The sequence below is a fragment of the Schistocerca americana genome, chromosome 5 (genome assembly GCF_021461395.2).
Source record: "Schistocerca americana isolate TAMUIC-IGC-003095 chromosome 5, iqSchAmer2.1, whole genome shotgun sequence".
Taxonomy (NCBI): domain Eukaryota; kingdom Metazoa; phylum Arthropoda; class Insecta; order Orthoptera; family Acrididae; genus Schistocerca; species Schistocerca americana.
In genome coordinates, this window is record NC_060123.1 from 709,007,155 (window position 1) to 709,035,099 (window position 27,945).

Here is a 27,945-nt window from a genome sequence, read left to right on the forward strand (position 1 = left end):
CTGTAGTTTTGCACATAGGGTATTTTCTAACACCAATTCTGTGGGGTAAAGATTGATGTGCAGTCTCTGTTTGGGAGCAATGATTGTGCACGGTTTTTTTTGGCACTATTTGCCTTTCTGAAGCTGCATCTTGTCACAGTTTCTCATTTTGTGAGTCAGTAATGCTGTTTCAACCATGTTGTAACATTAATCACCTGTGCTTTCATTTTGTTCTTTTGTTTTTGTTCATAAATCTTCATTTAATCAGCTGCTGAGAAACTCTTCAGCAGTTCTATCAGCAGCATGTTGACAGATCTTTAATTTCATTGCCAACACTCCCTTACAGGCCTTTAAACGGGTGTATTTCCATAATTGTCTTCTGTAATTTCTTTCATGACTGTCTTGTCTTTGTCATTCTCTTTCCCATCATTTTGTTGAGTCCAAGGATGCTTATGTTAAATTCCTGTAAAATTTCCACGTATCCTGTTCTGTTCGTTGTAGCATTCCACTTTTATGCCAGTAAATTATTTTTCATCATTTGATATATATATATGGAAGCCAGATTGTAGAACTGTGCATGCTTCAGACATTTTCTGTGAACGAATTGGGAGGTGGTGGTTTTTATGAATCACAAATATTAGTTTTAAGATTCTCTTAGGTATCACAAATATTAGTTTTAAGATTCTCTTAGGTCATTGATTATATCCATTTTCTGCCTTCAGGAGCAGTTAACTGCTGCTAAGATGAGTTCTTTCACCACAAGATAAACTGAACTGTTCATCAGTTATTTTATTCCTACCATAGCAGTCTGCCTACTTTCTGCTATGTGGAGGTTAGGAGTTCCTTGCTTTTGACATGTGGTCGGGTCACAGATTCTTGTGTTAATCTATGTGAAGCAATGTGACTAAGAGGTATTCAGATAAATGGAGGGGAGATGTAAAGAAATGTTACTGTTTGGAAAGTTATTGTATTATGAATGAAGAAGAGAGGCTCATCCATAATGTCAATATTAGCTTCTTACTTTATCATAGCTTGTGCTATTTGAATAGAATAATTATTATAGATTGTGTCAAGATTGCGTAACAGCTACATTCCCATCACTGGTTTGAAAAATGATTGCCATGGGAAGATGGCACCAGTTTACAAAATTGATAATGTGAATGTTTTATTAGTTGATCTTAACATAATGCTCTTACATGAAATAGGCTTTATGTATCATAGGGAACCACCTGGCATTTTTCTGAATTGACAGAGAAATTGAAAAAGTAAATTTGGTGGGTCTGATAGGAATTTCAATTGTGTTCCTTTCAGTTCAAGCAAAAGTGAAGTACTATTTTGACTCAGATGGACCAATTAGGACTGACTAAACATGGTCATCCTCTGTGTAATGGGACATTCTTTACCAAAGAATTGTTCTTAGGATGCAACAAATATCTACTACTACAGCAGTAGAGTGAAGAATACTGGCGTTATATTTCGTTTAACCCCCCCCCCCCCCCCCACCCCATACATATGGAAATAGTTTTGGGGTGCTAGAATTCAAACTTGGAAAATGAGTGAAGCATACAAAAGTCTTACCAATAAATTTTAAGACAATGGAGGAATAGATCATCATGACCATTTAGTGCGAAGTTCCTTTGCGTCGTTGGTAATGACGTCAAATAACACAGTTCGGAAAAATCATTTTTAGCAGAAAGTATGTTTTAACGAGGAGTGTGATAATGGCCGCTCTTGTGTTAAATTTTTTCGTCGGGGATTAAAAATTGAATTATATGGTTTTCGTGAGTGTTAAATGTCGGCCAAGAAATCGATAAAATTTAGGTGTAGGAGACGTTGCCAAGTGGTGCTGTCACGCTGTAGCTGCAAACAAAACCGTTGCTGTGGAGACAGTTGCTACGACAAAGCTCGGCCCTTCCTATTCTATTATTCAGCTTCGGAATGTCCCATTGCTTCAAGAGGCCACGTAATTCCAAAATTCTGCTTCATTACGCTCTTTGTCCTGTAACATTCTGTTAAGGACACTGAATTTTTATATCATGTCACGTCATATTTCTTAGTTTAGCTATGATTGTTGTAGTAGCACAAGTTTGCTAAGTATTTCAAAAATAAGGCTAAAGTGAACACACACATAGGAAATATATAAAACGTGACAGCTAAGTCATAAACCGCAAACTTTCGTATTTAGGACAATGGAAGACTGGACGGACAGCTAAGAAAATAAGGTCCGCGGTGCTTTTGATAAACTAGATGTTGGTAATAAAGAATCCCCTATCTGAAATGAAGTTTACAGTTGGTGTGGACACTTGTCCTGTATGTCACATAGGCATTGGAAGATTTCTAATGCAGACGGAAATGGAAGTCGTAGTTCTGATAATTGAAGGTGTAGATATAGTGGGTGGTAGAGGACCGTGGAAATTCTTTGCTGCATGCTAAGACAGAGAAGACCATCTAATGAAAGATAGGTTATGTGAAACTAAATTTCCGCAATCAAGGCGTGTTCCACTGTGTTTGATTAGTAGATGGGATTAGATAGGTATTAAAACAGTTATTCTGAAAAGTACCCGAGATGGAGCCTTGTGATGTGCGTGTGTTTTCCTCGCCACGAAGGCTCCTCTTTGGAAAGTGTACGAGATACGAAATTAATATCACCACCAACACCAGCAGCAGTTCAGAAAGACGTAATTACGTCCGTATTTGCAAAATAGTTTTGTCTTTGAACATAAAATACTATTTGCAGAGACGTTACAGAAAGTATTATCTTAAATCCCCAAAAAGAATACACACTCATTGGCTAATTACATCAGTGTTTAAGAACTGACCCATACCTCCATCGCTCTATTCTCTTTGAACCAACGCTATCGACTCGAACCACTTCATCGTGTTTTTTGTTCTCTCGGCCCTAGCTCGCACAGGCAACTAAATTCCATAAACATTATCTTTAAAGTAAACATAATTTTCAGTCCAAGACAAGCTACAGTAACAACGCCGCTACTGTGCGTGTGCAGTGTGTGCGCTTGAAGTGGCTGATAGTGTCTGGTCTGAATAGTCTCGCTCGGTAGCGACAACTTTTCCAGCGCATCCAACCTACGTAACCAAAATTAGTAGACAGTGTACTCAGTGAGATACAGATTCGTAAACAAAAGCATAATGGCGGAGTTAGATTATAGAAATATGTCTAGTTAAATTGGAGTTTATGTTCAGTGAATGTCGGTCTAAAGTTATACACACATCGAAACAACCATGCCCGTCAACCTCCGCGCCGTGACTCTTCATAGAGGTTCATGGAACGAACAATAAATATTTTCTAAGGGCTTTTGAAACACGTCTGGGTATTTGTGTTACCAATCTTTGTGCAGCGTCTTTCAATATTGATTGCACTTTTGTAACTGTGGTATTTGTTCAAAGTTAATAAAGTAATTCATTATAATATAAGCAAACATGATCAAATAAGATAAACATGCTGGAATAAAAATTCCAAATACATATTAAACACTTCACTAAAATATTTTCATAATGGTCTCCCACGTGAATTTCTGAACATAGGTTTTTGACTCTTCGCTTTGGGTGTGGAAGGCAGATGTTCGAATAAGACCGTACGATCAATGAATTGTGGCGTAGAAGGCGTTCTTATTGATTGTGCGTGTAGTTAGGCAGTGTGTAGCGTTTTTCGAACTAACGGTTGTTTGCGTGCGTGACGGCTGAGTTTGCCCTGTTGCCATGGCGACAGACTGTTGTCGCTTCCTAGCGGCGCACGTCCAGAATATTCCTTCGCTCGAGTACTCACTAATTAATGATCCTCCTCCCTGTCAAAGGAAGTTGCCCAGTTATTAGACATTGGACGACTTTCCCAGAGCTGCCTGTGAGGCCATTACAAAGTCGATGTGCCACATAGTTTCTACAAAATGCCTTGCCAAATCCCGTAGTTTCGACAGGAATTCAATCCAAATGGTTGTGTATCCTTTGCAGTTCTCCATTTCTATAGCATTTTCTTCAGTTACAGAAAAGAAATGTGTGTTCATGATCGAAAACAAGACTAAGTAAATTACATTTCATGCACACATCAGTTATGCTAGAGAGATTGTTCCCTGAGTATGAGGTGGACTTTGATAGTTACTTAAAATGTAGCTGTACTTCAGGAAAGTGGGCGACTTAATTTTTACAAGGCTTTTGTTCATAGAATTTAGATTTGGTAGGTCCATTAATAAGCCATGGATATTTTGATATGAAACACATCCGAATTGACTTAAGTTCTTCTGCTGCTTATCATAGTTGGCAGTGGAACTTCAATTTTGAGTAGGCCTTTCTCCGAAATCTTCAAATTGCCTCCAGTATTTGATGCCGCCATTTGATTCGGAGAGCGTAGATTTGCTTGACTGGTATGGACACAGGATAAGGCGGAGACGAAGCCTGTTTGCTTGGCATGCCGGATCGATGTGGAGCACGGCTCGCGTGACACCCGACCCTGGCCACCGGCGCCACAGTGGCGGCCCAAGCGCATCAAAAAAGCCTAGCGGTTTGCCCACGTCTGCTAGACGAAAGCACTTTAGACTTTCCCAGGGCTACAAAAACCAGGTCGTAGTCTTAAGATTGTCGTATGTCGATACATAAAGGAACGATGAAATGCGCTTCATAGTTGTCGATGTATTTTTTTAAAATTGACTGTTTACTTCCCCATGTAGAAAGCTCTAATTCGGCCTTAGGCGATTGTAAAAGTTTCGAGCCGTTTGGAACATAGTATGGTAATATGCTCCAGGCAGTAAGTGTAACATTTACTCTTCGAGCATGCCCTTATCCTTATTGAAAGATAATACTGGAAACAATCTGGGAGCTTTATTATGAATTAAATTTTTCAGATTTTACAGGAAAAATCAAATGTAGTTAAGAATCAAATCTTCTGTTTCATAGTGGATATAAGCTAAAGCATTTTAATGGGAAGAACTTCATACATGTGCAGTCTGTTTGGTAATTTAAATTCTTTAAGCTATATAAGGTGTGAAATGTCACACTGTGTGCTACTCATTCTCTTACAGTGTAAGTATCATGCTGTATAGAAATAGTCATCAAATAGATCCAAAGTTTCTTACAATTGTTCTGAGAGAAATCACGCTTCACTTTGTATGTAGAATCTGTTTTGTCACTTAAAGATGAAAGTGATAGTTTGCATTTATATCTGAGCTGTGGTAATAGTAAATAAATATTCCCCTAGATGTTCTGATGAATAAAAAACTCAATTCCATCAGTCCATCACCCATAATTGTCAAAACACGCTAAGGTAAAGAAATTATATACCGTTTGAACAAGAGTCAGTTTGCTGAACTTGTGAAAATGGCCCAGTGGTATTTACTTGTATGGTGAAGTATGAATTTGGCCTGAGCATTTATTAATGTTAATGAAAATAGAAATCTGTGGTGTAATACTAGCTTCTGGGGATGGGATACGCTGCTGTTTGCAGGAAATCGCTTCTGTATTTGAGAAACTATTTAGGCTTTCATGGCTGCTCAGTACTGTGTGTTCGGCGATTTTTCTGATGTGATGTGCCAGCACGAGTGGCTGGCATTATCATAACTCCACCCTCTGTGCCAGACGTCGGCTGAAGAGCCAGACACAGCACTCAACAGGCAATTTGCCATATGAGTCATTAAAAAATAATTTTGAATATTTTCCTGACGTGGTTGCTTTCAGCCTTAGCATGAGGTGCCCCATTGTTACGAACGCGTTAAATGTCGTTTGCAAAACAAGATCGGATTTCGGATTTTACAGCCACAAAGACATGTCTGGAGCCTATTTGGAGAAAAAGTACAGTATTAGCATAAAATCGAATGTGGTAGTATTAATAGGTTGAATATAGATAGATTGCAGCACTCAACGTGCTAACATTACAGTAGTTACGCTTTTCTACAGAGCAATGCCATTCTTTGCTCTTTGAGGTAAAAACATTCGAATATTTTGAGAGTAAATATTTCTGCATAGTGTATAACGAGACTTCAACGATACGCAACAGTACTGAAATGTGCAGTCGCCCATTTACTACAGATATATGAACTTGGAAACAAGTTTGCCTGTTAACCAACCTAACCGAAGCTAAAGAAAATAGCTACAGACAAAGAAAATAGCTACGGACTTTGCAACTGAAGCGAAAAAACTTCAAGCATGCTGCTAGATACATGGGGCACAAGAGGTTCTCTCTCCCATCTGCGAATACATTTTACATTTCACTACAGTGCCCTCGCACAGATTTAGTGTGACGTATGTAGGGTTTCGCGTTTAGTGGCTTTGGTGATTCCAGAATGCAGAAGTTGGAAAGCTATTTAGAGTAACAAAACACATCTGAAGTGTTGACGCGTTCTGGCTGTCAGTTTGAAGCATGTGAGTTGCGAGTTAAAAGCTGGGGCCACGGTTCGCTGTCTCCAGTAAAGCGTAATCCTTTCGATTTTTTTGCGTACATTGCCCAAAATCTTTAACTTTTGTGAGAAAAGTTAAACGTCGAACGGATATGGTGCTTTTTGTATAATAGAATGGAACTGGAGTGAGAGTGAAATTTGGTGTCGAAGTTCTTATTTCTTGTTTGTGGTAACTATATGGGCCGTTCCAGACTTTGTTTGGAATCCCACCCCAACTCGTTACCATGGAAACTGTGGCGTATATAGAGCACAGCCCGCTAAACAATCAATCCTATGAGACGACGTTCCCCACCACTCCGCTCTGAAAGTGGTTGTACCTCGGCCTATCAGGAGCTGGAAAGTCGCCGGTTCGACCAATAAGAGTGCTGCGTGTTGCTGTGGAGGTGGATTGTGGCAGCACACTCGCCGGCAGAGCATTCTGCAGGTGGGAGTCGTTGTTTGAGGTGTGCGATGGATCAGGAACATATCCTACTGTAGTGTGCACTGATGACGATGATCCTCAGGTGAGTTTCTGGGACGCAGTCACAGGCAAAGATACCTTCGTCTTTGGCACTGAAGGAAAGCTGTAGTTATTTCATGAACTAAAATTCCAGTACAGTATTCTGGGAAGAAAAAAATTTGTTGACACAGACGCTTGATACGGATCGAATTGTGAATTGTTGGCTATTCCACTATGAGAATATCATGGTGATACCATTGCTGAGTTTTAGACCCTTCCTAATCTGCTAGTCATTAGATAAATGAGTTGACTTCTCAACGGAATGTTTAAAAGATCCATTTAATGCAAAGTTTCATTGTTGCAGATTCAGATCTTCGACCTTCGGCAAGACGATTCATTCCTGCTGTTACTTTACAACGGAGTAAGTTGGTAAGTTACGTTAGAGTGCATTCAAAGTTTGCTTGAATGTTCCCATCAGATCTCTGCACTCACAACTTTAATACTTCGAAACTAAAGACAAAGTAGTAAATGCAGTTTAGTTTCGGAAGCTTCATTTCTATTCATGAATGGATACTTTGCAGATTGCCCTCAGTCATTTTAACTGTTTTGTGCATTGTTTGCCAGGCTTCTGCTGCGCGTTAAAATTTCATTTGCACAGTCATTTAACCACGAAATTCTTTCCTATCTGGTCACAAATGCGAAAGAAGTTCCATACCATATAAATGCTTGGACATAAGTCTGTTCGCATATACGCCCTTGATTGTGAAGCTCATGCTCGAAGTTTTAGCCCTGTATATTTTAAAATAAAAACTAGAAAGCTGATTAAACCTGTTAAGTTTTACATAATTTGTAGTGGAATAATTTGTCAACTATGGCATGAGGAACAGTACTGTCCGCAACTTGCGCATTGTGAAACCTCTAAACTTAGTTGCTCACGCAACAGTCGAATTTATGTACGTAAATGTTGGAAGAGTACCTCAGTTTCTCTCCTCGTCGGTATCGACTGCGGTTAGGCCGCATACAGCGAGGGTCAGCGCGCGCAGTCTGCCAGTGCAGTGGCGGTAGTCTACTGAACGCTAATGGTCTGAGGATAAGAGTTATCGTTCAGACAGCACACATGAACCTTAATTTTGCTGTATGAGAATCCTGACGTTAAGTGCCTCATCATCCCGTTCCAACTAGATTGCAAGACACTGCAACTTAGATTATTAACCAAACATATTCAGGTATTTGATACTTGTACTGGCGTTAGTTTTCAGTGACTGGACACCGTTAAGCCGTCTCTTATTTGCGACTTCCCTGATGGACAAATACAGCTCTGCATTAATGTTAAAATTGTAAAGTTTTTAATGAAATATTTTCGCACAGCACAATTCTGGGCGAGGATGACGTTTCATCTGTTTTTTTTTCCATGCGCAAATATGTGGTTACTGGAATAATGGATGTTTAATGCGGACGTCAGAAGCGTGTTAGACTTCAGGTTTGGCGTGTGAAGGTGAGGCTTTAAAAAGTCCAAAAAGCGAAGGTTTTCTTACATAGATACGATATACTAATCTGAAAGTAGATTTCGGGTTTGTTTGCTTTACTGTAGTTCTGTGAATCGACCCTTTACTTAGTTACTTAATCACAGCGGGTTTCCTTACTGAATTTTGCACCCATTCAATGCACCTTGGACAAAGAATTTCATATCACATATTTTAAGCTTACATATCTCTTATGCGGCATTGTTTACTGGTGGCGAGTTCTTGCTGCGAACTACCTGGGAACAGCGCCGTGTCACATAGTTTATGTAGAAGACGACCGTAACGGTGGACGTCAAAGCTTTCCGAGCGACCATAATTGTTTGCCTCGCCGGTAATTTCAGGCGTTTGATATTTAACTAGCGTCATATTGTAGTAATCAATTGATAACGAATGTAGTTGTCTACTTGATTTTACCAAGTGCCAGCGACCCGTAGGCAAGCATGCTTTTCATGGCTGGCGCATTTGCGTCTGCGCGTGGCGTAGACTGATCAATACTTCTGCGCCGTGCCGTCGCCTCTGCTGTTAGTATTGGCGGGAAATGAGTGGAGGGGGAGCTAAGGGGGCGGCACACCTGGCGCCGTCTCCTCTAGCTGGTTTGTCCGCTGACTCAGCCTTCGCCCTTGACAATCGGCCGCAGTCAAGACACTTATTGCGCTTAGGAAGGAATAATGCAAAGCACTTGCCAGTTCTCACTCCTTCATTATCGGCAAAAATAATGAACGCTAGCGAGTGAATCAGACTTGCTGGACGATTTTAAAATATTGTCTTAAAAAGGGCATAGTTTTTGAATACCATTAAAGAGAAAGTTCTTGTGCACGTACCTGCTGCACAATCACATCGCTTGTAAGAGTAATTTGCTGGCAACCTAATGCATTGTTAGCTTTTGTTTTGGCTGGAAGGTTGAACCTGAAGTAAAGTTTTTGCATATTACACAAGTGAAGTAGTGTTGTATGATGAGTTGACATTCTGATTAGGTATTTTTAACTTCGAAGATCCTGTTGTATTTAAAATTGTACCACTATCCAGCATCTATGTAAATCCTGCCATACTTAAAGGGAATTGTGTTTAAATGTTTTTGCTTCAGTGGACTTCAGTGTTAAAGATCAGAAATTTTAGTACCAAATTGAGTATTCTAAATTAAGATGAAATGTGTACCTCTGCTTAAGATACTTCGTGGATTGTGTGTTATGGATGGGTATTGTGTATTCGCTCTAGAATGTTTATTGGATGGAAGGTGAAAAACTTCAGTTATCTGAGAAAACAGTTTGTTGGATACAGGGACAGTTGTACAACATAATATAGTACCCACTTACAGGACATAAACAGTGGATCTCTGAGAGAATAAAAATAAATTCATAGCGAAAATGAAAATGTTAGTGCCATAACTGTTTTTCACATTGACTAGTTTTCAGTGATGCTGCCCAGGTTGATAGTAACCTTTGTTGCATTGTGGTTGCCAATAGCTGAGGCTGTAGGCAAGCCTTGTAGTTCCAGATATTAGAAACTTGAGTGTATTCAGTTCTGTGCATAGCTATTTAACACTGCAGGGTAATGGATACATAAAAAACAGGCACTGACCAACTTTGTACAAAATACTTCATACATTAGAGGGATCAGCAGTCATGTGTTCCCATGTTTCAAGACTTTTCATTGTGTTTGTTCAATAATGTTTCATTTGAAATGCTGTAGTAAAAATGGAGTTACTGCACATTTGTTAATGTACATGCTGCATTTATTTGGAACAGGAAATTTTTCACTGTGGCTCACCACAGCAGATTTTACATTTTTATGGTTTTGATCCAGAAATCATTCACCCAAGTCTGGCTGCTTCGTAGTTGATCTCATATACTAGGTACTTCACTGAAAATTGAAGGATCATTGAATCGTGCTGCTATCCTCAGTTCTATTGGATTTTGCCTACATTTTTAAGCTTTTTGCTGTTTTATATGAAGTGTCATGCCACAAGTCATACTTAACTTTATTGTTGAGGTTATAGGTGGTTTTCTGTGCAGCCCAGTTCAGTAGTTTATTACCAGTTGCAATATTAAGATAACATATGTAGATGTTGCCACATTCCTGGATGCCAGTCTGGGTGACTGTGCATTGATGTAAGATACACAGCTGCAAAGGATTCCTTCCATACAGAACACATCATGCATGTCCTGGTAGGTGTACACAACTAATAACGGTATTTTTAGAAGATGCTACCTGCCAAGTGATGCTGGGAACACATGAATGCTAACAAGAAATCAGATTTTGGTCCATTATTGCCAACAATGTCAATTTGACACACAGCTGTAAGAGATATTACTGAAAAATTTTGGGGTGTGGGTGTGTGTTGAATAGCACTGCAGTATTTATTGCCAGTAGGATTTAAGGTACTTCTGGTAGGTATATGGATGTGATGCTGATGGGTTTTGTATACACATGTGAAGGAAGTGTATAAGGATACTTAATAAGAAACACCAGTGTAACTGTTGTGCTAGGATACATATCATGTTGTGGAGATGAACTTTTGTGATGTTTACTGCATTGAAGCAAACAGAAGAAAAATCTTGAAACAGCTGCAAAGTTTCATACTTTCTACTTTCACGACATTTTTCTTAAGTGGATACTCTGGGATCTTAAAAATGGTGTTGGTAAAGGCTGCTGATAGCAGATTGGAAACTTTATCGCGGTATTTATATTTCATGTTACTATAAACTTCACAACACAACTCTTAATAGCATTTAAGGCAGAAAAAACTAGTGGTTTAAGCAGATAGAGGTCGGAGGAAAGCCAAACAGTTTGTGCATGTGATGGCAGTAGTATGCATTGTGATTGATAAATGAGAATAATACTAACTGAAACATAATGAATTAACTGAGATATTGTGGGAAAAGTGAAATGTTGTAAATATAAGTGAGATAGGCGGAAGTTTCAAACAGGTCAGTGTAAAGAAGATAATTTTGTCTTTAAAGAGGAAATGTCCATGCAAGCTGCAAGAAGTCTTCATTGACTCAGTACAAGATGAACTGCCTGTTGGGAACTGGGCAGTACTTGTCAGAAAGCAGCATTAGGATATAGTCACTTGTTCTTTGTCATGTGCTGCTGTGTGTTAAGTTTGTGAAACTGCTTGAATTAGTATTTATTCGTAACTAGTTTTTACCATTACCTATAATTTTTCTGACATGTTAATTTTCATCTGAAACTCCATGTCTCTTGACCTAATGCTTTTAGCAGATTGAAAAAATGTTTTTGTAATGGTTGGAAATACCTGTCAGAGGATTGTCATTGATAATTACTTGTGATGCCTTTGTGAAATTCTTAAAAACACTTAAATGGTACCTCAAGAAAAGCTTACCGTACTATAGACATAAATACTTGGGACCATCAAAAAATGTTCCATGAACCTGAAAGGTTTTTTATGAAGCAAATGTTACAAACTACCTTGTGGCAAAACAAATAGGGGGATTACAATTGGCAGTGTGTAATATACTTGTGTACCAGATCACTGCAATAATTTCTGTTACTGAAGTAACTGTAGAAGCAGTAAAATTTTTCTTTCAGAGAGAAATTTTTTTGTAGCATTACTAGTGTGTTAAAGATGCAAAATGACTCCAGAACTTGTTTTATAGTGTGTATTACCCCTTATTGTCATATGTGAAGTATCCGTGAAATGTCAAGTTTTGAACCCATAACATTTCTTTTGGGATCTCCATGATTTTGGGAGAAACATTTCCTAGAATGTTTGTACAACTTAACCACATTTCAAATGCTTTCACTGTAAGAGCTTATCAAGTAGGTTCAGTGAAGTGCTTGACTTCACAAATTGCAATCTTGTCTCTTGTCCCTGTAATATACTTCCGTAACTTTCAGTGGTTGGAAAGCACCAAACAGTTTTAACGTATTGGTGTCTAGTGAATTATTGCCATGAAAATGTTTTGTATAGTAATGAATGAGATTCCTCATAGGAAAAAGTGACATTGAGATTACACCTCAGTATCCATTGATAATAGTACACATGAAAAAATGTTTCCCATTGTGGAACATTGTTACCATCAACATTTTTGCCTGTGATCTGTAGGAAGTTGATAGGGCTAATTAACTTAGTCTCTTAACATTACGCAAATCTTGTTATTCAGGCATGAAGCGCGAAGCAGACGGTGACATGGGTTCCCCACAAAAGAGGTCCCGTGGTGGGGACGATACAGAAGTGCGACTCCTGATCCCCAGCAAGGTAAGTGAGCATTGCCCTTCTTTGTGCCTTTAACTGTGCCACCATTCTTGTGAACTTGCCCCACCCCCATTCCTCAAATGATGGTCAATATTATATTTTCTGTTCTGAAATCTGAAGTTTGGATAGAATTTTAATCTAATTTTTGCATGTGAGAATTAATGTATATTGTTAAATTTGGAAGATATCTAGTCACCAGTGTTTTGTGTGATCATGCCCAATATAGTCAGATTTCACAAACTACAGTTTGCACCCCGTGGTAGTCAGTTGCCTGTTTGTTTAGACTGAGGGGAGAATTGAATATTTACCATAAGGCAACAATGTTGTCATGCTACAGCTGTCTACAGTAGTTTTGTGTAGTGAAGGTTTCTGGGCATTGTTGTGGGTAGTAGTATTGTGAAGTAATTGAACTGTAGACTGCATAAGTTATGCTATTTGCTGTGCTTTTTGACATGTGTGAAAATGAAAACTTTACACAGAGAAATAAGAGTGGATTCTGATCTCACAGACATTAATGTTAGGATGATACTTTATTTTAAATTTGTGGTATGTGATAAAACATTTTAGATGAACTACCAGTTTCAGATATGAGAATGGTGTTAAGATCTCAGAACAAGAATGCTTGATAGCTCAACAGTGTTGTTTCTCTCCCCAGGTGAACAGGAGAGCATTTATTAAACTTTAGGAATAGATAGCCACATACTGTCTTTATGTTAAAAAATTAAGTTGTTCATGTGACCAGTTCTGTATCTTGCATTTTGATAATTGAAAATGGGTGAAGACTAATTTGCTGCAGCTGTGTACAAATGATTATATTTTGATACTGTGCCCCTGTATTGCAGAGAAAAATGTACAGAAAAGCAATGAAGTTTGAAGCATTTCAGACAGTATGTATGTGGTGATAAATAGTTACTGATGTTGGCCCATGCTGTTGGCATATTTCAGATGTCTTTCACGAATTCCTGTCAGTGCTACCAAAAATGACTCAGCAGTTATCCTGTTTTTATTGTACATAATATGCAGATTTTGAAAAATGCCCATTGAAAATTTGTAGTCCGCAGCTCGTGGTTGTGCGGTAGCGTTCTCGCTTCCCACGCCCGGGTTCCCGGGTTCGATTCCCAGCGGGGTCAGGGATTTTCTCTGCCTCGTGATGACTGGGTGTTGTGTGCTGTCCTTCGGTTAGTTAGGTTTAAGTAGTTCTAAGTTCTAGGGGACTGATGACCATAGATGTTAAGTCCCGTAGTGCTCATAGCCATTTGAACCATTTTTTGAAAATTTGTAAATATTATTATAAGTGGTTTTAATTTTTACTGGCTTTTGCTTTGGTTGAGGATGGATGTCGAAAAATGTGTTTACAAGCTATGTTTACATAAAGATTACACTTTCTTTTAGAGAGATTAGTCCAGAAACTTTGCTTTTCAAGTACTCTAGGCTGCTGTATTTCCAAAGTACTAATTGGTTTTCCAAACTATAGTTATTGCAGCTAATATTCCATCAGATTAGGGGACTTCTGTCTGTAATTAAAGATTATTATTTGTCATTGTTAAGAAATTAGAGAACACACAGGGAATTTAATTTCTTTGTTACTGATTTTCACTGTTTCAGTGAACTTTGTAAGTAGATAGGATTGAGAGGAAAATACTTCCAAATTTGGATCAGTAGATAAAATATTAATCATTCCTGATTGTTCCAAAAATTTCTTCATTTGTGAGTTATTGTTCTCTAAACTTATGACATTTGTGATTTGAAAGTTAAGTTTTCATTCGTGCTTTTATTTTGCCACTTAATATTAAAATGGGGATTGAGATCTTCAAACCTCAGGTTGTGTAATCAGTGACAAAATTTTCTCCTTGCTGGATATGAAAAGGTGGATAGTAATTTTAGGTATGAACTAAAACTGCAGTGTTTCAGAACGGTGCAGATGTGACTTACTCTGATGCCTAAAGCACTTCAGCTGTTAACCTGAGTTTGGCCAAATTTTAATCGTCTGGAGTTTTCATTTGTGAATTGAAGTGTTAAATTCTAATTTCATCATACATTTTAATTTTATTTTTTGTGTTCTTGTTCATTGGGTTCTTTCATGGCAGTTTGCCTCACTGGAAAGCAGCATGCTACCAGTAAAATTTTTCGAACTGTTGTCAATATGAGAGTTATGTTTTTAGAATACTCAGGATAGTTGCATTAAAAAGTCATTATTTTACAGGCTGCGGGATCCATAATTGGAAAAGGTGGTCACAATATTACCAAGCTAAGGACTGAGGTATGTAGTTTGAATTCCTTTTGATTGTAAGCTTAAAACAATGTCATTGAAATTGGTTATTGTTGCCCAGATTTTATGTTTTCTATTCATCTTTAGTGTAAGAAGGTACATACTGGGGGGAGGGGGACACGAATATACTTCAATGGCGTTCTTGGTGTAGCATCAGTTCTTCACTGTAACTGTTTTTAAGTGTCAGAATGTTTGTGGCTGTACGATATTGTTGTATGAACAGTTTTGTGAGCATAGAAATTTGTTGCCCGATTCTTTGTGTCATGGCATAAAACTAACTAAAATAGACGTTATGCTTTTGAGAGAGACATAATCATTGCCAGTATGTGATACTAACTTAAAACTAATAGACTTCCCGCAGTTTACCTGATACAAGGTGACGTTAGTGTGATAGACCACAAGTGCCTTTGTTTTGTGTTTGTCCCAAATGTTACTGGCATTGCAGTATTATGGTATACTAGTTGCTCTATTATGGTATGTCAGTTGCTGGCTACCATAGGTATTACCATTAGTGAAATGTAAAGAACTTCATGAATGCACACTGTGGAGAGAACTTTCATTATTTCATAGAAAGTCATTACTTCTACTTTCCTAAATTTTGCAAGCAGAAGCATGAATTGCGGGAAGTTTTGCATTAGTGTGCTGAAAAACATGAAAATTTTGTTGGAAACCTAAGATCTGGGTTACAATAAATTTAAAAGTATTTTCCAAATTTGTTGTTAAACTGATTTTCAGTAATATTGTGTGATTGTTCATTTCAGAGATTGAGGGTACAAAACAAATACACCTCAACCAAAACACTAACTTAAAAGCAACACAAGTACTTCCCACTTACACCCACAATTTTCAAACAAATTGTATTGTATTAAATAACACAATGTAATATAGGTACCCAAAATCATGTTTATTTTATGCACTCACTATTTGTTATGCACACATACTTTAACAATAATTTTATTTAACATGTTCTGCCCCTCGTTTACTCCTTCCATCGCCCTCTGAATGGTTCATCGTTGGCCCTTGATTGGTCCCATATCTGACCAATGGTACACGATGGCCCCGCCCTTGCCCACTCTGCTGCTCAACGCTGCCCCGTCGGATTGAATGCCCGCCCGCCCGCCCTGCCTGTGAATGGGAATAATGTCCCCGTCGAATGATGGGAATGGGCTCCTCCAAAACGCAGTACAAAGCCTCAATTACAGTCCCTGATTGCCCTGGGCCAGAACGGTAAATCCATCACATATTTATATTAGGTTCAGTTTTGTTAGATAATCTAATGTGGCTTGTCCTTTAGGCATTGTCTTGAATATTTATTGCTCAGTTTGGGGTGTGAACCTGTATACTTAACTGCTGTTAAAAGATTTTTGTGTATTTTAAGGGGAAGTTCAAAGAGATTCTCCCCTCTGAGATATAACTGCAAAGTAATTTCTATATCTGCATTCATATCTCACTTTGAATTTTATAAATAATCAGGATACAGGCCATATTTAAATTAAACTAGTAAAATAATGTTTAACATAATTTTGATGGTCTCAGTGTTTTTCCATGTAGTAAAAATGTTGTCATGTTTGAAATTTCTGAATTGTTACAGTACCACCAGTACCATAATTCCTTCATTACAGTATATGGTACTTTATTTTTTTCAACTAGGATTTGTAATTTGGGACAATGCTGGGACCGCCCAATTCATGTGTGTATTATGAAGTCAGTCCACATTGGTCTCTAAAAGACTTTTGCAATTACTGATTGGGGTTACCTATTAATGTGACTGACAGCTGTTTTCTTTCATAGTCAAAATTTGTTACATTGTATTATTAAATGCATAATGTTGAAATCCAATTTGAAGTTGAATAATCACGTAGTATTAGACACGTTAATTTTTAAGTCTGGAAGGCCATTATGGAATTGTGTAGTTGTCCTTTAACACAGTCGTAAGTTTCATTAGGGTAACAGCTGTTGACATAGAATTTGCAGAAAGTCATTTTGAATGGTTGACATGCTTTTTTGTGGGATTGCAATTAACCTAATCTTGATAGGTTTTGGAAACCTCAGGGCAAAATAAATTCAAAAATTTTATTTGGTTTATATATTGATACACCTGTTGCACAATACAGCATCAGTGTACACACTAGTCTTAAGCCTTATGTTGGTACTGCTTATAACTTTGTTAGTGTGCATTACTTGGAAATTCTTGTCTGATATAAGATAAAATTTCTGTATGCCTTTCATAAAAATAGTTCACACCTCTGAAGAGACTTGCAGTTCATAATTTTTGTAAAACAAAATGTTTGAGGTTAGCTTGTCATTACAAACTGAAACAGAATAAATCTAACATTATCAAATAACAGATATTATCATTTATGATGAACATTGCATTGTGTGAAAGGACTTTATAATGTCTATTAATGGTTACTTAGTTTTCTGTTTTAGGAATCCTGTTGGTTAATTAAGTTGCCACAACTTTTTGCTGATTAGCAGGCTCAGGATTTATAGGTTTTGTAATTCATTGTAATTATTTATCCTTTGTGACATTTTTCCTTATAATTTGCCCATTTTTACAGCATTTTGACAGTTTACTCAGATTTGGACACAGTACTAAATGTGGTTAATGAAGTTATCCCAAATATTGATGATGTAAGTATCGCTTTGATAGAAGTCAAGTAATATTTTTAACATAGTAATAACATTTTGTGTAACCAGTGTTTGAACAAGTAAAATTTTATCACTTGGTTCTGTACAAATGTAATTTTCTATTTTATTTTGTTCTATAACTTAGTTCTGGAACTTAAAAGGTATTGTTCACTTAGAATTTGTGTATCAAGAACATTAATCCATTACTTTCAGAATTATTTGAAGAAAAATAGCTGTTGATTGGTAAAGAGCCTTATGTTGCAATTATGTTGCCTAGCTAGTATGTGGATTGTTAGAAATGATTTTTTGCAAAAATAACAACCCCGACTAATATGTACATTGATAATGGAAGCCCAAAGCAAGTGTTGTTAGCTTTTGCAAAGTCAATTTGGTGGACCCTTGCAGCCAGGTCACGAAATCGTGCCAATATATCAATTATAATTGGCTTTTCATCATTATATAGGGTATCTGTGAAATTTCCGGGCAAATTTTGGCTCTTCATTGCAACTTACCCTGCTTGATAGGTGTAGAACTTGAAATTATGATACTAATATAGAATATTAGTGAAAGACTCAGTGGTTTCCATTTTTAAGGTTTTCTATTTTTACACAATAAAAATAAAATTTTTCGTGACAGATTTTTGTTTGTTGAATGTTGTGTCTTAACAGTAAAAACTAAAGAACTAGTTTCCCAAACTACCAGTTTGTGAAATGACAACATACAGTTGACCAAACAAAAGATTCAAAATAAATTGCAATGACTTAGAGTGCCTGAGCTGAAGCCCTCTTTCTTAATCCAAGCAGAACATTAATGTAAGTTGAATGGCTAAATTGATTGGGATTGATTTTATATGGGGTATGGAGAGACCTCTCCAGCTGCAGGATTTGTGAGGATAGTAGCTTCAATGATGATGATTTACTTACCCCCTTAAGAGGGGTAGCACAACAAAATTTTGTGCAATTGATTGGCAGTACTCTACTCATAAGGTATAAACATTTTATTAATATAGTTTTTGGTTTAAACTGGTAGTGTGAGAAAATGCTGTATTTTGAAAATGGGTAGCTCTTCCTTCCTCAGTCAATTTAAGTGTTTAAAAAAATATATATATAGCCAGTGTCACTTTGAATGTGTACTAGAGTATTGTGAAAAAATTATAAGTAAATTGGTCAACAACTTCTAGAGACCCTTGCCGATATTTCTGCTTTATATATTAGTATCAGTTTTTCATTTGTTAGCAGTATGTTTAGGCAAGGAAGGAAAACAGTTTACAGTGCAGAGACATAGCAATGTTGTTGGCAAATTTTCTGAAGTAAAGACAATACCTTTTTGTGGAGGATCAAGATTTAGTGTAGTATTAGATTTGTCACCTGAATTTAAAGCCACGATTCTTGCAAGTGCCCTTACTGTTATCATGAAAAACATGGTCATTAGTACTTTTTGTTAATAAGTTAAGGCTGTAAACTTATGTGAATTACATACACATTGCTGAAAACAGTATGAATGCTTGGGAAATAAGGCACCACCATTGAGTTATCAACGTGTTTTAAGTATTCTTACTGTCAGACATGTAATTTCACTTAATTTTTCAAACTGCACACAAAAAGGAACTGTTCTCTGCTTTCGTGTAAAAGTGGCTAATATGTAAATGTCATGTCAGATGGTATCTTGCAATATTGTAGTGTGCTGTAAAATGTGAGTGGGAATCCAAACAGAACATAGTGGTGCAGTACAAACATAACTTTAATTTAAAACAAGTGAGGTAATGCTATTTGACCAAACAGTATTAGGTTTGTCATAGTTTACCTCAGTTACGGTGAATGCTGGGTGATTTCTTTTTCTTTCTCCATTCTTAAGCTTCCTGAGCTTGTGCTCTGTGTATTATTGGTGTTAGCTCAATAAAATGAGCAGTGAGCTGTGGTAATTTACATTGTACTACCTTTAGATAATACATTTATTTTTTGTAATTTGCTTCTTATAACAGTTGTGCCTTTCCCATTGCATAGGCATCATCCCGTCAGGGATCACGCAATGATGATGTTGACTTGCGCTTGTTAGTTCATCAGAGCCAAGCAGGTTGCATAATTGGCAAGTCTGGATTCAAGATAAAGGAACTCCGGGAGGTAAGAACATTGAAGCTGCCTTGTGTACATTGGTTCATGAGTACTTCATTTGCTTGTATTGTTCTGTAACTGGTTTTATTGCAGTTTTTCATTAGCTTATCTAGAAATGTTTGTTTAAATTTGTTGAGGATTTAGTGTCTTCAACACAGTCAATAAGCTGGCAAGACTTACCTGAACTTACACTTCAGGTAGTGAAATTCATAGTATTGTGTATAAAAATGCTTAATATAGAAAATACTAATTACAGCTTTTGATGTTCTGTTTCTCTTTTTCTGGGAGGGCTGAGCAGCAGAGGGAAGGTTGGGAAGGAAGGCCGCATCATAAAACTTCTGTAAAGACCCTCACATGTAATGGGGATGAGAGGGGGCAAAACTGAAAGACAATAGGTCTAGTGTACTGGAATGGGGAAACATTGTGCTGAAAGTAGCTATTTGCTACTTCATCATATGGCAGTACTACAGCAGAAACTGTAAATATTGGCCCAGTTACTGTGCTAATAATGATGCTGGTCTGACATACATCTCGTGGCTCAACTAAAGTAGTCTAGAAGCATAAAACTTTTGCATGCTTGCCATGTTGCTGTTACAGATATTTGTTTGGTCTGTATGTGATACAGGAGTATTCATTTCTATTTATCAATCCTGTCATTTTAAACTGTCTGAAAAACTATCAGATCAGTAGATAACACCTACATTAGAATATACTAAATAAACGGAAAAATTCTGACTATGAATTTCTCTTATGGTTCTGTTCTTGCAAATAAAACAAACTAGAGCTCCAAAATATATTTCATTCTTGAATGTTGCGGTCTTCTGTACAAGTACAGGGTCCTTCTACAGGTCTCTGCAAAATTATATCAGGTATACAGCTGACCCTGTTTACCAGTCTTAGCTTAGGTTTCTGCAAAATTTCTATGCACTCCTACTCCATTACAAAATTAACCATCCCATGATGTCTTTAGGTTGTCTGCTATCAAGCCATCCCTTATGTCATTGAAGTTCATCAGGAAAGCATTTTATATCCTCTTCAGTTATGTATAATTTTGTTGTCCAAAAGGAAAACTTGTTGCAGCTTTTTGTGTTTAATTTGTTGATTCAATTTCCTTCACATCACACCAGATTTTCAGACTAAATTACATTACCCTTGTTTATCTTAGGTGATAGTAGCTGAGTATTTATTCCAAGTTTCTATTAGTCCATCTCCTCTTCTGCCCTCAGTCTGTTAATCTCCTCTCTCCCCTCCCCTCTCCTCCTGATGTTATCATGCTCATCCCATTAAGAGGCTGGTTGTTCTTACTACTGCAGTATTTCTTCCTAGATCAACCTGCAGGTCACACAATGTGGTGTCGAATGTAAAGACCTGCACCAAGGTGGCCGGACGTGCCCCGTAAGAGGCCTCCCGGCCGATGATGCCAAATGCTCATCTCATTTCATTGCTAATGTGTACCACATTTTGTTGAAACTGTTCCAGGGGTATAGGATGAGCCTTTTACCCATGACTTTGCCTGCATACACATGTCAAATTAATTTCACATACATTAGTCACATGTATGTGTACACATTTCAGCTGTACATAGTGAATTTTGCTGAACAGTGTGCTGTACAATGATATAATTTTGCAAGTACATCCAGTGGTATGTGGCTACTGTCTGTGGAATGTGTTCAGAATAGTTACCAACGGTGAAGCAATAAATTAAAATCTCATGCTTTATGCATAAACAGTGAAAAGTAGTAAGTGATCAGCTTTGAAACCTTTTGTTATTGGGTGGGGATTGGCAATAAGATGATTTTGTCAAAGTTTGAAATTGTGAAAAATTTGTTAGTGTAACTTAGTGCTATTTCACAAATAATGGACGACTAAAATATGGATATTGGTGCATCATGGGCTACAATGCTTTTTCACCTCCACCATTTTGATAGGTAGGTGGTTCTTACCACCCCTCCTCCCAATAGTCATTCTTTCCAGATAGTGATGTGTACAAAGTGTGGTTGGAAATTGGTCTAGTGGTTTAGGAGATTATGTGGAAAATATAAACACCCATTTATATGATGTGTATAGATTAACCTTGTGCCTTTACAGAAACCTGTTCTGTTGAACCCATGTCACCTTCAAATCTTAAAAAGTTCTTATTTTTTCTCTGAACATCATTCCCTTCCAAAATTCCACCTTGGTTTCCTTTGCTATTTGTTCAGTGAACTGATACAACCTCTGGGATAGACTAAAAACTTGTCGTGCCCTGCTAAACCATGGCTTCCCTTTCATGTCCGTCGTCCTATAGCTGCAGACTGGTTTCTGTAAGTGTTGTAAGTAACCTTTTTCTCTAAATCTTATGCCAGCTGCTTTCAGAATTCGAAGTAGTGTGTTCCAGTCAATACTAGCAACAGATCTCTCTACAATTAAAGATGCTGTAAATGTAGGTTTGCCTTTAATGGATCTTCTATGTACATCTTACAAGAAACTGACACATGTAAACGCTTTTCTGGAAGTGCCTCCATGTATCTGTGAGTAGGGTGTTTTTTACTACCCAGAAGTGCTGATTATTTTCTTGAAACGTGCAACACCCTGTTAAGTCTGTAGCTCTTCTATGTCTGACAAGAATAGAAACATAAATGCTAGCAGAAAGTCGCTTCAGGATGCAAGTAGGTAATTCAATTGAAAAGATGCCTTTGCACTACTTATTCCTAATGTCATACCTGACAAATGACAACTTTGTTCAGCAGGCACTTCCATTGGTGCTTGATTTGATTGCCACTTGTTTTCTGTAATAATTTATTAATTTCTACAGAAACTCTTGGTGTTTCACATAACAGCTGTATTGCTGAGCAAATTGTAAGGTTACTAGCAGTATATGGGTTGTTGTGAACATCACCCCTTCCTCCAAAAATCTGAAAGCATAAAATTTGAAATTTTTTGTAATGACAGTTAACTGCCAATATTGTTTACTTATAGAAATCAAATAAGATCTGTGGCTGGCATGCTCAGACTGTGGCAGCTTGATATCCATTTAGTATGGAGACCACTGGGTGCTTGAGGAAGTCAGAAGATACATTAGTTTGCACTGTCCCTGTGTTTGATCAGAGATGAGAGGGAATATTGAAATGGAAGGGCTAAAAGGAGATAATCTAACAGTAAAGAATAATGGAGCTTGAAATATTGGGGAAAGGGAATTTACCTTTGGCACTAGTATGAATGTTAATGTTTGAGCCATTCTCAGCAATTGTGAATTATCTACTGTTAATGATCAGTGTTGATGTGGATAAATGTACCTGATGTGGATAAATCTACCTCCACAAAAGAATTAATGCTAATCATAATTGGGCAGGAACATTTTGACTTTTTAGTGATGTTAAAAATAGTGTGTATTATGACTTGTGCAGTAGTTAAAGATTATGGCTTCATTTCCAACCATATGTTAATGAAGTTCATTCAGGTAATCAGTATAAAAAGTTCTGGCTCTAAACACATCAGTTTCAGATTTTCCTTTTTGTTGATACTTATTTCCTGTAAAGAAATTGTAGTATAGTTTTATTTGATAACTGAGTTTTTTTTTTTTTCTTCAGAAAACTGGTGCAAGGATCAAGATTTTCTCAAACTGCTGCCCTCAAAGTACTGACAGAGTATGCCAGATATCAGGAAGACCAAGCACATGCATAGATTCAATTCGTGAAATAATGGAACTATTGAAATCTGTAAGTTTTGTAAATTATCCAATATAAATGTGTGAATAGTGTACATACATTTAGTTAAGGATTATGTGTATTAATTGTGAATATCAATTACAGTCTCCAATAAAAGGGTTGAACAATCCATACGATCCACATAATTATGATGACTACTACGCCCAAGAATATGGTGGTTTTGGTGACCAAGAAACAAAGGGCGGTCGTGGCATGCCGGGTGGTATGCGTGGAGGCATTGGTGGACCACCCCCAATTGGCGGCCGTGGAAGATTTCCATTAGGTGGTGGAGGTGGTGGTGGTAGCATGGGTCCTGGACCACGTGTTGGTCCACGCGGAGGAATGGGATTATCGTAAGTTATTTAGTTCCTCGAGTTCACTCTTGAGTGGTAAAATGTTTTTTCTGGTGTGGGATTTGCACAGTCAGGCATTAACAGTTCAGGAGGATTCCTGTAAAACATGTAAGATACTACCTGAAGTATGATAAAAATTACTGTCATACACACCTGCTGTGGTTCTGGTATGTGTTTATAGTGATTTTATCATCACTTTTGTTGCACATATTACCCATATAGAACCTGTTGGTGATCCAATGTTCACACATTGATTCATAACGGTTTTAGACTTGCTCAGCTGTTGCATGAGCCTGGGATGTGAGGGAGCTGATTGGTGCTACTGTGTGAGGTGGGGAGATGATAGAATTCATTGCTTTGAAATTTGCACACAGTACAGATCAGCTACTGTGGTAGAAATACACAGAAGTAATAAGTTTTGTAAAAGTGTTTTATAAACATTCACGTTCAGTTCAGTAAAATGTCCAAAATTACTTAAGCCTGCTGTAACACTTATATATCAGCTGTTGGATCTTCGTAGTTGGGGGCAGTCAGAGTAATGACTTCCACTTATATGTATCGATCAGATCTATGGAACTAGAGTGCTTGACAGTGACACTGACATAATATTATGAAGGAAGAAGTTAAAGCTAGCAGTTGGTTTTACCATTCGGTAACCCACGATCTTGTGTCGATTAGTCTGTAGTCTGTAAATGTAACCTTTAGTAGTTAAATTAAATGAAGGTTTTTGTAACACACATTAGAAATCCTGAAGATGGTAAGCTTTAGGGAAATATGTGCATTACTAGATATATAAAAGGGAGGAGGGAGATAAGAATTAATCAGGTTACATGAAGACAAATTGACTGCTTCAGTGCTGATTGGGAACTTCTTGATTGAAATGTTTGCTTGTGCAGAAATTTTTACCAGGTTTTTTCTTGAAATGCCCTTTTCCTTCAAACTTCCAGCAAATGATACAGGGTGTATACGGGGACAAGGAAAAAAAATACCCGGATATCCCGTTTAAAAAATATGCTTTTTCCCGGGTGAAAATACACTTTTTCTGTGCTAAGTGACAGTAGGTTTTTCATAGATTTTCCCTCGGAACTGTAAAACTTATCAATCCTTTGAATGGTTAACGTTTTATACAATCGTGTAGAACTTCCTGGAAAAAAAAGAAAAGATGGGGCAAAGAAGTTTTGGAGAGACTTTTAATAAAAAAAAAGTTTTGGAAAGACCTTTGATTTGCAGCAACATATACGCTGCATATTTTCGTATTACGAAAGTATAAATTCAAATTGCACCAAACACAGCGCGTTAGTTTCCAGAGCGTTGAAACAGAGGTTGCGATGTCCTTTTGTAAGCGAGTCATACCTCAAGCCACGAGATCTCGTCAGCCGATGACAGCAGCTATTCAGAGCATAGGACACGTGTTATAGTCAGCCAATAGCAAGATCACTGGTTACATAGCGCGAACACGCAAGAGGAAAAGTTAACGGTTTACATTTATGTACACAGTACCGTATATCTGCAAGAGATGCTAAGCTTTCACATATAATATTAGTCTCTAAGATTTACACGCTACAACAGAAGCTAAGCTTTCACATGTAATGCTGATCGTTTTTGCGCGCGTTATACTTTAAAAGAAACATAACACAAATGTGCCAGTAAATTTAAAATTGACATAAATGTCTCGGCTCGAAACTCTTGCAAGTGGCTGGTCCTCAAACAGTTGTTTCGAACGCTCTGTGATTTAGATATCCATTCCACTTTCTCACACGTAACGTAATTCATCTTGCGTAAAAATAAATTTACTTTGAAAGTAATGCTTTTCTAACCATCGTTCTCAATACTATCCGGAGACTGTTAGAAATAGGTTTGATTTATCAGTTGCCAGAGAGCGCCAGAAAACAGGCATTATTGTGTGTGTGCAACTGCAGTGGTGTAGGAAGCCCGTATGTTCATGTGTATAAAGCACTAAGAGAGCTTACATTACACCATGAAAGAAACAGGGCATCAGAGGATACTCCAAAGAGCATCGGAATTTCGTAAACCGTACTAAAATGCATAATTCGGCTTGAAGTGCATGAAGTAGGTCCCATCTGATATTAAGCTTTTCAGTGTGGTTTTTGGGATGTAAATTTTCTTGGAGTGCCAATACTCTACAATCTCATTTTTGGTTCTTTATTATGGCAAATGTCATATGGCAGAAGATAACGTGCACTTGAAATTCAGCGACCAGTTGGAACTAGTCAATACTGTAGAATGAAATACTTAGTTTCAAATAAAAGATTGCCTCGGTGGAAAGATTAATAAAGCCAAATTTCTTTAGCGAACTTGCAATAATAACTACACTGTTCTGCAAGGCGATTAATGCTTGACTGCTACTAACGTGGAAATAAAATAAAATCAGAAAACTGAAATTAATAATACATTTTTGCCCTCCATAATTTTGTGAATGTATTTTAATTCACTTGATAGCTCCCGGCCACAGAAATCCGTTTTGTTTTCATTTGACGTGGGAGCTGTACACGAAGAGAAGCAGCGAAATCGCTTAACACAAACACGGGTCACGTGGAGGTTAACCCCCTCCCCACTACAATTCAGACAACTCTGTGCAAGCGTGAATCTGGCAGCTAGGGCACGCGAGAAAAATTTTACTCGTTTGCATCTGGCTGCTTGCTGCTACAAGCGATACAGCTAACAGCCAAACTTCAAGTAGCGGGACAAGGTACTGCTTACACGCAAGTCAAATGCGCATGTGCAACAGACTGCTGGCAATTGGTCAAATGAACCTAATGTGAACAGTTGTGAAGTCATGCTCATAGCAAGCAGTTTATTGTTATGAAGAATTACAGTCTGCACCCTACGGCCTTTGACATCTTTTTGCTATTTGCAGACGCTTTTGTGCGTGCACGGTTTTTTGTTGTTGTAAATTGCACATTTCCTTTGCCACTAAAGTTTTATTTTTTCCCTTGTTTATATTTTATTGCTGCAGTATCATTCTCCAATAGCAGGATACAATAACATTCTTTGCTAGAGAATCAACTCTGCAGTCAAAATTACAAAAATTTAACTGAAAGCCAAAACAATGAAAAATTCCCTGGTTTTCCCGGTTTTCTCCCGGATGAAAAAATTCCCGGGTTGTTCCCGGATTTCCTGGTTGTCCCGGGTCGTATACACCTGGTGATAGTTCTGTTGAAAAGCAGCAGCATTTTCCTATTAGTGAATGGAATGCCTCTGATAAAGGTTTCTCAGCCTTACTTATCTGTTCTCATCCAATTCTATGATTACAAAATCTGCTGAATTTTAATATCGACCTTTCTATGCTTAGTCATAGCTGTGGCAGCCGTGCTTGATGCCACAGATCGAACTGACAACTCTTAGTGTAGAAGTAGAAACTAAAGTAATTGAATGTTAGGGGAAGAATTTTGATGCAGCTGTTAAGCATGACTGATTTTGTTTTCCCATCACTACAGTGCAGTGTTTACACACTATTTAGTGGTGTATGTTTGTGAACATAAAATAGAATTTTAACTACCAGAGGGGAGAGGAGCTGTCTGAGAAAAAAGTCCTACCTCCCTCTTGCAGGGCAGCAGCATACATCAGTGTTCCGCAAAAGTAGAACTGCCACATTGTAACAGGGATTGCTGATCTCCTCTGATGGTGAGGGCTGTAATTGAAATGCTTTATGGACGATGATTGATAGCTTCATTCATTTCAAAATAGTGAAGAAAACTAACACTACACATGTGTTCAGGACAGACTACTGTGAAATTGCTTTAAGTTGGCAGAGTATTGTTAATAAAGGTAGTTCAGGCCTGACTTATTGTGGTACTAGTTCAAAACTTCTGCCACCTAATTTGCTATGTCGCTTGTGTGTTATTTCAACTTTGAACTCTAGCTAACAATTGTTTTCTGAACTTTAGCTATCAAAGAAATGTGCGTCCTTCATTATAAAATAGGTCCGACAGCTCTGAATACTGTTTTGTATTAGGTAGCATGCATCTTAGACTTGTTAAAGTGCCCACAATTAACATAGCACCAGATATTGCCATTACATTGTTGCACTTTTGTTTTGCAAACTGGTTCTCAAGCACATTTGTCCAAATTGGGCTTCACCAGCTGTACAGTACTGGTGAGTGGAAATTGTTCAGATTTTTTATACTTATATGTGCATCTGTTTCACATTTATTGCAAAATGTGAATTTTATTGTCTCTACTGATCACATTGCTATCCTCACTAAAAGTGGAAAATTATGGAGCATATTGAATGAAGGCTAAGTAATACTCTATGAACTGAGAATTAAATGAATAAAAATGAGTTGCAAAAATGAGATTAGCAATAAACTTAACAT

General features: G+C 37.5%; 1 protein-coding gene across 2 annotated transcripts in view; it reads left to right on the forward strand.

Annotated features, from left to right (window-relative positions):
* LOC124615677 (heterogeneous nuclear ribonucleoprotein K) overlaps window positions 1–27,945 on the forward strand; it is a 66,854-nt gene that overhangs the window by 27,710 nt on the left and 11,199 nt on the right. Inside the window, exons 1-9 of one of the 2 annotated variants that reach the window (XM_047143706.1) lie at window positions 6,828–6,883; window positions 7,184–7,248; window positions 12,467–12,561; window positions 14,762–14,818; window positions 16,011–16,054; window positions 17,389–17,461; window positions 19,462–19,578; window positions 23,139–23,267; window positions 23,361–23,608. In XM_047143706.1, the coding sequence (XP_046999662.1) occupies window positions 12,469–12,561; window positions 14,762–14,818; window positions 16,011–16,054; window positions 17,389–17,461; window positions 19,462–19,578; window positions 23,139–23,267; window positions 23,361–23,608 (761 nt within the window). In that variant the 5' untranslated portion in view covers window positions 6,828–6,883; window positions 7,184–7,248; window positions 12,467–12,468. Of the gene's footprint in view, window positions 1–6,827; window positions 6,884–7,183; window positions 7,249–12,466; window positions 12,562–14,761; window positions 14,819–16,010; window positions 16,055–17,388; window positions 17,462–19,461; window positions 19,579–23,138; window positions 23,268–23,360; window positions 23,609–27,945 lie in introns of those variants that run through there. The other variant, XM_047143705.1, reaches the window with a different exon arrangement.